This window comes from Gossypium raimondii, chromosome 12, assembly GCF_025698545.1.
Source record: "Gossypium raimondii isolate GPD5lz chromosome 12, ASM2569854v1, whole genome shotgun sequence".
Classification (NCBI taxonomy): domain Eukaryota; kingdom Viridiplantae; phylum Streptophyta; class Magnoliopsida; order Malvales; family Malvaceae; genus Gossypium; species Gossypium raimondii.
The window spans coordinates 35,540,296-35,550,667 of NC_068576.1; the positions used below are offsets into that span (position 1 = coordinate 35,540,296).

General features: G+C 31.6%; 2 protein-coding genes across 3 annotated transcripts; one reads left to right on the plus strand and one right to left on the minus strand.

The window, feature by feature from the left end:
* The first annotated feature begins 1,140 nt into the window (after window positions 1-1,140).
* On the plus strand, window positions 1,141-3,750 carry LOC105763827 (protein CELLULOSE SYNTHASE INTERACTIVE 1). Of its 2 annotated transcripts, none has more exons than XM_012582200.2 (2): window positions 1,141-1,311; window positions 1,812-3,750. In XM_012582200.2, the coding sequence occupies exon 2, from the start codon at window positions 1,895-1,897 to the stop codon at window positions 3,551-3,553; it is 1,659 nt and encodes a 552-aa protein (XP_012437654.1). In that variant the 5' UTR covers window positions 1,141-1,311; window positions 1,812-1,894; the 3' UTR covers window positions 3,554-3,750. The 2 variants fall into 2 exon arrangements, with proteins under 2 accessions (XP_012437654.1, XP_012437656.1); XM_012582202.2 differs by lacking the exon at window positions 1,141-1,311 and adding an exon at window positions 1,541-1,661.
* Window positions 3,751-7,484: 3,734 nt separating this feature from the next.
* Window positions 7,485-9,564, minus strand: LOC105763828 (F-box protein PP2-A13). Its single transcript, XM_012582204.2, has 3 exons — window positions 9,065-9,564; window positions 8,704-8,822; window positions 7,485-8,123 (listed from the first exon to the last, which is right to left on the minus strand). Exons 1-3 carry the CDS (start codon window positions 9,392-9,394, stop codon window positions 7,700-7,702), a joined length of 873 nt encoding a protein of 290 aa, XP_012437658.1. The 5' UTR covers window positions 9,395-9,564; the 3' UTR covers window positions 7,485-7,699.
* Window positions 9,565-10,372: the final 808 nt, after the last annotated feature.

Here is a 10,372-nt window from a genome sequence, read left to right on the forward strand (position 1 = left end):
GTAGCATAAGGTTGGAAATCCGAATTCGGGTATTCATGATTATCTGATTCATCTTTCGCAAGTTAGGATAATATTCATGTTCGGATCTATCTGATGTAGATTTGAGACCGATGCGGATAAATTCCCCAGATACTCATTATTCAAATTTGCATTACTTATTTAGATAACAAGCATGAATTCGGAAATTCAAATTCACTTATTACAAAATGCTTATAATTTTAATTATGTATAAAGAATTTTAACATATTCAAATTCAATTTTTTACGCATTTAAATATTATAAAAATAATTATAAATTCTAATTTAAATTATAAACAAATTTAAAAATTTTAACAAATTCAAATTTGGATAATTTAATAAAGACAAATACTTCGGCTGTGATTCTTTAAATCACATCAACTAAAACAAAACACAAATTCAAAATTTTCATCCAATCCCAACGGTCGAATCCTCTGATTCCAGCCATAATCACAACCGTACAAGCCATCAAAGTTGCTCGACATTTAGACATTCATATCTGAAATATGAATAAACAAAATTCTTGCGAGAGTTAGAAGCATGTTCGGTTTTTTTAGTTAATATATAATTTCATCAGTAAACTTTTTCATTTGTAACTAGTTAATTTTTCAATTAGATTAATATCTCTGCATATTAATATTATTAATTGTACTGACATAACATTATTATCTGATTTAATGGTATTATATGACAGCTTCTTAATATGTGACGTAGCAAATATAAATTAAAATAAAAATATAAATATAAATCATATTTGCCACTTGAGATTTTAAAAAGTTGTCATGTGACACTATTAAATTGGTTAGAAATGTCACGTCAATAAAAATTAATAATATAGACTATGAAGAGACTAATCTAATTGACAGAAGACAAATTCAAGAACGAGACAAAAAAATTTAAAATCAACTATGTAGAAATTTAGGGCCAAAATAATATATTATCCTTTTTTTAATCTCATTTAGGTGATCGTTGCTACAGTTTCTGTCTGGTTCTGCTGTTATTAAGCTCAATACTTTAAATAAAAGAATAAAAAAAGTGTCTTTCATTTGTTTTCTTCCTGGGTTCTTTTTAAAAAAATATATTGATCTGGTATTCATCTTCATAGTTTAAAACCCAATTTAGAAGTATTACTGCCTGTAAAAAAGAAAGGGTCTTTACAGTGGTCTGTTACTGATTCTTTGAAGCATTTTCTGGGGAAAAAAAAAAGAAATTTGAGGATTAAGCTACACAGCCTCATTGCTTGTTAATGTAAGAAAAGGACAAATCTTGCGAGTATCCGAGTCTCCAATTTGAGGTATATTTCTTTTTCCAAAGTTTATTGCTTTGAATTTTCTTAAGTTGGAAAAAAAAATCACAGCTTTGGATAGTGACTCTCTCCTATGGCTTCTCTTTCAAAGGAAGTCTCTTTCTAAAGCTCAAAAGTCTAAAAAATCTGTTCTTGGGGTTAAAATTGGTATTGCAACTAAGAATAATAAAAAAATCTTCACCTTTGGGTTTAAGATCTTTACCAAAATAAAGTTGGGATTTTGATCTTTTTCTTTTCCATTACCAATATACCCTTTAAATTGTATTCATTAATGGCTTCTTTATGAAACTGCAATCTTTTTTAGTAGTAAAAAAGTAAAGTATATATCTTATAGTTTTGTAAGTATCAATGGATTTTTTTTAGTTAGCATTTAATGATCACTTGGTAAAAGCATGAACTTATTTTTAGGTACTTATGTAAACAAGCTTTGTGTGATTTGCCAACTGCTACACTTGTTTTGATAAAAATATCAATTTTGGTTCATGTAGGTCCTTTGTGAAGCTTTGGGGTTCTATGAATTTCACTTGATGTTGCTTTGGTGATCGGTTTTCGATTAACTCAGATTCAAATCATGGGAGAAGGTATTGGAAATGGAGTTTCGATCGATGTTCGATCGGCCGAGGAATCGTTGTCATACGCTCGAGAGCTTGTTCCTATGGCACTTGTTAAGGCAAGGGAGGTGAAGGGGTTTCTTAGTAGGTGGAAGATGATAGTTTCGAAATTGGAGCAGATTCCGTCGTGTTTATCGGACTTGTCGAGCCATCCGTTCTTTTCAAAGAACGGTCTTTGTAAGGAACAACTTCAGGCCGTGTCGATGACGGTAAAGGAAGCTATTGAATTGGCAGATTTATGTTTGAAGGAGAAGTATGCAGGTAAGCTTAAGATGCAGAGTGATCTTGATGCGTTATTGGGGAAATTGGATCTTAATTTACGGGATGTCAGACTTCTTATCAAGACCGGTGTACTCGGTGAAGCTACATTGCCGGAATTGGAGACTGCAGGACGTTGTCGTATAAAGGAATTGTTTGCACGGCTTCAAATCGGGCACTTAGAAGCAAAGCATAAAGCTGTTGATACCCTTGTTGAGGTAATGAAAGAGGATGAAAAGAGTGTATTATCAGTTATCGGACGGAGTAACGTAGCTGCTTTAGTTCAGTTGTTAACTGCGACTTCACCTCGTATACGAGAAAAGACGGTGACTGTAATCTGTTCGATTGCGGAATCCGGGAGTTGCGAGAGTTGGCTTGTTTCTGAAGGTTTTTTGCCACCTCTCATACGGCTTGTTGAATCCGGTAGCACAGTTGGTAAAGAGAAAGCAACAATTTCATTGCAAAGATTATCAATGAATGAAGAAACGGCCCGAGCAATCGTTGGACATGGTGGGGTTCGACCATTGATCGAAATCTGCCAGATTGGAGACTCTGTTTTACAGACTGCAGCTGCTAGTACTTTAAAAAACATATCAGCTGTTCCCGAGGTTCGACAAATACTAGCCGAGGAAGGTATAATAAAGGTCATGATCAATCTCCTCGATTGTGGGATCTTGTTGGGTTCGAAAGAACATGCTGCCGAGTGTTTACAGAATCTTACAGCGAGCAATGAGAATCTGAGACGGTCCGTTATTTCGGAGAACGGAATTCGAAGTCTATTGGTATACCTCGACGGTCCTTTGCCACAAGAACCCGCAGTTGCAGCCTTGAGGAATTTGGTTAGCTTGGTTACAACGGATGTCCTGATGTCACACGATTTCCTCCCTCGGTTAGTTCACGTGCTTAAATCTGGATCATTAGGCGCACAACAAGCTGCTGCATCGACCATTTGCCGAGTTTGCACTTCGAGTGAAATGAAAAAACTGGTCGGCGAATCCGGCTGCATCACTCTTCTTGTTAGAATGCTCGAGGCTAAATCAAACAGCGCTCGAGAGGTAGCCGCTCAAGCTCTTTCGAGCTTGGTAACCGTCTCTCACAATTGCAGAGAATACAAAAAGGACGATAAAACTGTGCCGAATCTGGTACAGTTGCTGGATCCAAGCCCTCAAAACACCGCAAAGAAGTACGCTGTTTCATGCCTATCGTCCCTTTCATCAAGTAAGAAATGCAAGAAGCTTATGATCTCGTACGGATCAATCGGGTATCTCAAGAAGCTTTCGGAGATGGAAACCCCTGGTGCTAAGAAGCTACTCGAGAGATTAGAAAGAGGAAAACTTAGAAGCTTGTTCGTCCGAAAGTAATCGGAAGAAGGAAAAAAGGTCTCTCCTTTTTTGTATAAGGAGATTTTCCATTTGTTTCTCTTTTTGTTCACCTTCTTTTCTTGCATGTAACATATAAGTTTCATTGTCTATATGAAACAAAACTAGTTCATAATGATATATATATATATAACCACTCAAGCCTCCTACGGTAATTGATGTGGGTTCCGATTCTGTAACTCTTGCGTCTAACACTAGGCAAGCCGATTCCTATTCCGTTTCGAGTTTAGGGTTTGAAAATTTTGAAGATTAGTAAAGGTGCACAAAATTTAATTCAATTTGAAAAAATATTTTTTTTTAATTTTTGAATTAATTAAATCGAGTTATTTGTATTTTTTGAATCAACTTGAATTTAATTAGGTTTTTGAGTTTAAGTTAATTTGAATTTCATAATTGAATAATAAATTAATGTAAATACTCTTTGATTCCTAACAGTTTTAAAAATGTGTAAATTTTTCTCTCAAAAAATTACAGAAAATTCAAATTATTCGTCAAAATTTTGAGATATTTATAAAATATACTTTCCAAAATTTTATAAATATATATTCAAAAATTCAAAATTACTAAAAATTTTAAAATATATAAACAAATGCTAAATTATATATTTTTAAAAGATCCTCAATGATAAATTTGAAGCCTTAAGCAAGTAAATTATCAAATCAAGTTTATCACATTAATTATATTTTTCTTTTATTTTATTTTAAATATTTTTTGAATATACATGGTATTTATGTTCTTTAACTTGAAATTTAGTCATAAATTGTCAACAAGAATTGAATATGTGGGTTTAAATTTATTTTTTTTAAATTTAACTCAAACAAATTTTTGACTCGATTTGAATCTCATTTCACTTGACTTAAGTTGAAAAAATTCAAATCAAGTTAGGATGATAAAATAGGACTCGTCAACTCAACTAACTTAATTTTTTTTACTCGATTTGACTCAATTCGTCGGATACTCACCCCTAGAAGAAAGGAATAATAACATGACATAAGTGAAGATATGGTCTATATTACGAGTAGTTAAAGCATCAAGAAGTTATAAAATCTCACACTTTCGTGAAGTTTAAGCTTTGACTATTTGTATATATCCATATATAAAAAAAAAATTCATTTGCGAACCCACCTTGTGAGTCCATACCTTGCAAGTCAACACTCATGGTTAAGGAGGACCACCTTGTGAGTTGGGATACCTGCGAATCTGAACCATCGAGACCACTTGCTTAGCATAAATAAGATGTTTGTCACTACGTCATATATATTTTTTTTCCTCAGACATGCTAGCTCATACGAAAACCTATGTAGAACAACCTACGACATTAAGACAATAGACTCATAAATTGATTAACTTGCAGAAAGTTTGAGACCAATACGTGGGCAACGCGTGGCACCTCAGAAACTACTAGAGAGAAAACTCCCTTACACTGGGAAAAAAATGAGCAAGACACCTTCTTTCCTAACACGATTCTTAATCCTCTTGTACTCACTTTTCTCAAATCCTCTTCTAGATACCTATACTCTAACCATTCTAATCCTCTTATGCCTCTTTACCCTCCACATGAATCGTCTCAAACCGACACAACCTTCTCCGTATATAAATAAAACCTAAGTTCTTACTATTTTTTTTTTAATCATAGCTTGATTCTTGCTTTCTTATTATGCATTTGCAGTTTCTCAATGATTTGGGTAGATTTAGACTCTATTTGTTTCACTGAAAATGACTTTCGAAAAATATTTTCGGTATTTTCTTGAGTTTGTTTCATGGAACACAATTTGGTCAACGGCAAATAAATATTTTTTCCCTTTCAAATGACTTACCATTTTGAAAAGTGTTAGTCATTTTCAAAGAGCTCATTTATGGGTGATTTTATTTTTATATAAAAATTAACTTAATTCAAGCTTAATATTATTATATTAATAATACATTTTAATTATCTATATCTAATCATATAATAAATTATAAATATATTTTATTATTTAATATTTCAATTTTATTTTAAAATAATAATTTTAAATAATGTTCTTCACATATTATTAAAAATATTCAATTTTAATATTTTAATAATAAATATTTATTACAATTATAAATATATTAATAATAAATGTTTTGTAGTATAAAGGTTAAAATATGTCATAAGTCTATATATTTTCACAAATTTGCAATTTAGTCTTTGTACTTTTATTTTCAAAAATTTAGTCCTCTAATTTTCAGATTTGAAAATCAAGTCAAATTGTTGACATTGTTAAATTTTTTGTCAATTTTGTTGATGTCATATTTTAAATAAAAATACTCATTTAGTAGTCATGTAATTAAAAATGACGTTGTAATGAACACAATTTAAACAAAATATTTTTAATATATGCAAAAATGTAAAATATAAATTTATAGATATAAAATAAACTCAATTAAACAATGAAAAAATAAGAAAATCTAAATGTATGTTTGTTTCATTGAAAACACTTTATAAAATATGTTTAAGAAATCTATCGAATAAAAAAAATATTTTACACAGATTCGTCTAAACACCAGAAAAAATTAACTTTTCCAGGAAAGTAAATCATTTTCTCCAGAAATCATTTTTCGGAAGCCATTTTCAGTGAAACAAACCGACCCTAAACTTGATTTAACTTGACTTAACAATAAAAAATCAATTCAACCCCAAAATTATCCTAACTTAGAAAGAGTTGAATCAAAGATCGCCTAATCTTACAAAACCGAATGACTCGAACACAAAATGGCTTCAATCTAAACAACTTGAACACAAAATAGGAGTAATTATTCTTTTGCCCTTTTCATCTTTTCTTTATTGTTTATTTTATTTTTGGTATAAAATTTCTTTTATTTAATATACATAACATAATCTTAATATATTATTTTATAATTTAATTTTAATAAAAATAATTTATATTTATATTTTTTTGCATAATTATAACTTATATGTTTATTTTATTATTTAATTTAAATATAATTTGTAAAATATTTTGATATTTTATTATACATATACATTTTAATTTAATGTCCTTAATTGTCATTTTTTATCTCACCGTCACGGTTGACGTGAATCCAAGTACATATCCCATCAATCTCAATCGATTTTAATCTTATCACTATAATATCCAATTTCATTTTTACAATATCACCACCACAATTTTTACTCTCATTAGAGCTAATCACACTGTCCATTCAAAAAGAACTTAATATTAAAAAAAAAAGTCATAATTAACGTAAAAATACACTCTCTAACATGCATGCTAATTGCAAGGTTTATATAACCAATGGGAAAAAGATAAGGATTTCTAAGTAAAAGTATCGTGGAGGTTCTTGTACTAAGAGTCAAATTGTATTTTACTTCTTCTACTTTAAAAAATGAGAAAATTAGTCATTGTATGTCAGATCAAAACCCAAATTGGTCCTTTTGCTAACAATTCTATATCTTTTTTTACTATTAAAAATTGGTCATGTTGGTTAAAAAAAATTAGTCCCTGAATGTCAATATAAAGTACACGTGGCACGTCACGTATAATTATCTGGTTATTTTATTAGTCACACCAATTTTTAACAGTAGAAATGGATTAAATTTTTAATAGAAAGAACCGGTTTGCTTTTTGATCTAACGTATATAGACTAGTTTATCTATTTTTAAGTAAAAAGAGCAAAATGCAATCTAACTCCTAGTACAGGGGCCTCTATGGTACTTTTACCGAATTTCTATTCTATATTTAAACAGAAGGCAACATTTGGATTCTTTATTTAAGAGTCCGACCCAACTCAACTTCAATTATTATTTTGGATTCTTTATGTTTGTTTTATAATTCATGTATGACTTTGTGGCTTTGAATATAAAAAAGAAACTGACACATCATACAGATGGTCTAACAAAGCATATCTTCTTTGAACATCATCATGCAATACATTTATACTATAAAACCAATTCAAGTTGTTTTAATTCAAACATCACCAATTAACAACATAGTTTCAAGTTCCTATTGTAACATTACAAAACAAAAAAATAATCATTGCAGCAAAATTTGTTATTATTTGAGGAAAATAATAATAACCACAACATCTAGAGCTATCAAAAAACAACCTAGATTTACCGTATTTACAGTTTTAGACCTCTTAATTTTCTCATGAACACAATTTAACCTCTTTTCTTGCACTACTGGGGTATATAAATGCAGCATCAACACAAAGGCCTCCTTTTGTATGAGTGCAATCAATTTGAGTCGATGAAAATTTGATGTTTGTCAACGCATTAGAGTTCTCAACTATGAAATCTCCGACATGGTAGAGAACCCAGCTCCCTGGATTGTCTAAATAACACCGAGATACGACATGTTGGCCGTCCGAAGTTGTTAGTTGGAATTGGACCGGTTTTATGTCCCATCCGTGGACGTGCTCGGTGTTGCAAACCCGACGGCCGAGTCTTTTTGAGGATTTCCCGAGGTGGAGTCTAAAGAATAGGGAATATGTCCCGGCGGGGAATTGAAACTCGAGCTCTCCGTCGACTTCGAACCACCATGTTTGTTGGAGGTAGGCTACTGTTCGATAGCTGCAAGTGAAGACCAAATTAAAGGGAAGGATTTGAGCTAGAAATATGACCAAACAGAAAAACGATTAAATCCCCAGAAACTGGTAAAATTGTTATAAGGTCCCCAAAACTAATAAAATTTGTTATAAGGTCCCTTTAGAGGTTACAAATTTATAAAGCATACCGTGGTAAATTTTCATATTCGCCTAAAAAATTTATAATTTGATTTTACCCTCAAAAGATATTTTTCTACACTTATCCCTGCTATATTCTAATTGAGTCCTCTAAGTATTCAGATTTAGCTTGAAGCATACATAAAACATGTAGTTAAATTGCAACGTCGTGTGCCTACTACATAAAAGTACACCTATACTTACAATTTGATCACATATTTTAAAAATGCTCCGCATGAAATCTGACTGATAATCAACACCTAAACTGAAGGAGAAGCTGATGGAAGGATCATACAGATCCAAAATTGATACTTTCAAGACGATGTTTAGGACCAATTTAGAACCAAGGCCATTGTTTACGAACCCTTGTTGGAATTATCCCAAAAGAAAAACATTGAACAAGGACAATAGTTGAATGATAAACACACCTAGATTCCTCGGTGGAAATATGGTTCCAATATCTGCGATCATCAATCCCTGTAATTGTCAACGCCTTAGAAGACATTGATAAACAAACCCCACCTGTGTTCTTATCCAACCATATCTCCTGCAAATACCCAAAGAAAAAAACCCACCATTGTTAGATCATTACAAGCTCAAATCCCACCGTAAACATGGCAGGATTAAAAGTCCAACCGATCAGGCTAATGGTTCACGATCTAATCGATCCATAAGTTCAATCAGATCAATTGATTTTATTCTTTTCTCTATCTCAATACCCGTTCGGTCCAACTGGTTCATCCAGCCAATAACCTTGAAAAATGGAGATAAAAGGAAGAATGTTTAAACCTTTGTGCCACCATCAAAAGGGATAGGCTTGGTCAACCTAGCATAAACATCTTTCTTCTTCAAATTCATCAAATCTATATCTTCTTCAACAAACAATTTTTCCACAATCAACTTATAATTTGATGGCAATTTCGATTCCCATATGAAATCAGCCAATGAAGCACTACGAAAAGACCTGTTCAAACGAGCCAAGTTACAAATCTCCGGTGGGTTTAACCTTGCTAAAATCAAGGCGGCGCAGCTCTCTGGTATGTCATCGAGTCTTGGCCTTAATGGAGGACCGGTTGCATCGCCGTCAATTGAACCACCACCAGATATGTTGGCACCCATTTAAGGCCAAAAATATGATGGGTTTTTGGTGAAGAAGATGAGACAAAAGGGAAGTTTCTGAATGAAGGGACTTGAGAGCATTTATGGATAGTTTTTGAGGAGGTGGAAGAGAGTAGGATTAATGGAGGATCTTATCCACTTCTATCAAACATTTTTAAAAGTGAGTTGTTTTTTGATAAGTCCCAGGTAAGGCGTACTTATAATGATGTCTTGTTCTAAATGGGGTTAGTACAACTTGCCTTAATGGTAGTATTTCAGATTAGTGTCGGCTATGAATATTATCACTTTTAATTTGAATTTAAAATTTAATATTGTTAAAGAAATTTTGGCTTAGTTAACAATGGAGGAAGGCCTGGTTTATAATATTCGGGTTTCAGATTTATAATGTGCAATTAAATTAAAATGAAGTATTTAAAGTTATTATGTGTGAGTTTTAGTTCAATTAGTTAATTTATTTTATGCATTGGTTCATGTATTAGTTTGTGTAAGAGGACAAGTACGGGTCGTGGTCTCCTTGGGATAAATGCGAAATTGTCTTATAGACCTTTCTCAAAATTAAAAAATTCAATTTAATTATTTTTAATCTTTGATTGAATAAAAGGATTATAATTTTAATCTTTTGAAAACTAAAAATTTAATGTAAGTGTTTTTTAGTACAAGATTTTTAGCTTTGGCCTCTTCAAATTTTATAACATTATCTCGACCCTCTTAAACAATTTTTTGTCTTTTTTTATTTGTACTGTAATAGTTTGATTCTTTATTCTAGTTCTTATTCTATTTGTGCTATAAGAGTTTGATTCTACATAAAATAATTACTTAAATATGTATTTATACTTATACTTTGATCGTTTTGTGCTGGGAAAAAGAATTTTAATCTGATTCACTCAAAATTGAGTTCAATCTAGTATGATTGGACGAGTGAAGTCAATATCTTGAACTAGAAAATGACTTGAATTTGAACCTAAAATTACCTAATCT

Coding starts and splice junctions, on each gene's coding strand:
- LOC105763827 (XM_012582200.2), top strand. CDS start 1,895: ATGGGAGAAGGTATTGGAAATGGAGTTTCGATCGATGTTCGATCGGCC.
- LOC105763828 (XM_012582204.2), bottom strand. CDS start 9,394: ATGGGTGCCAACATATCTGGTGGTGGTTCAATTGACGGCGATGCAACC. Junction 8,823..9,064: donor CTTTTGATGGTGGCACAAAG/GTTTAAACATTC, acceptor GGGTATTTGCAG/GAGATATGGTTGGATAAGAA. Junction 8,124..8,703: donor ATTTCCACCGAGGAATCTAG/GTGTGTTTATCA, acceptor CTTCACTTGCAG/CTATCGAACAGTAGCCTACC.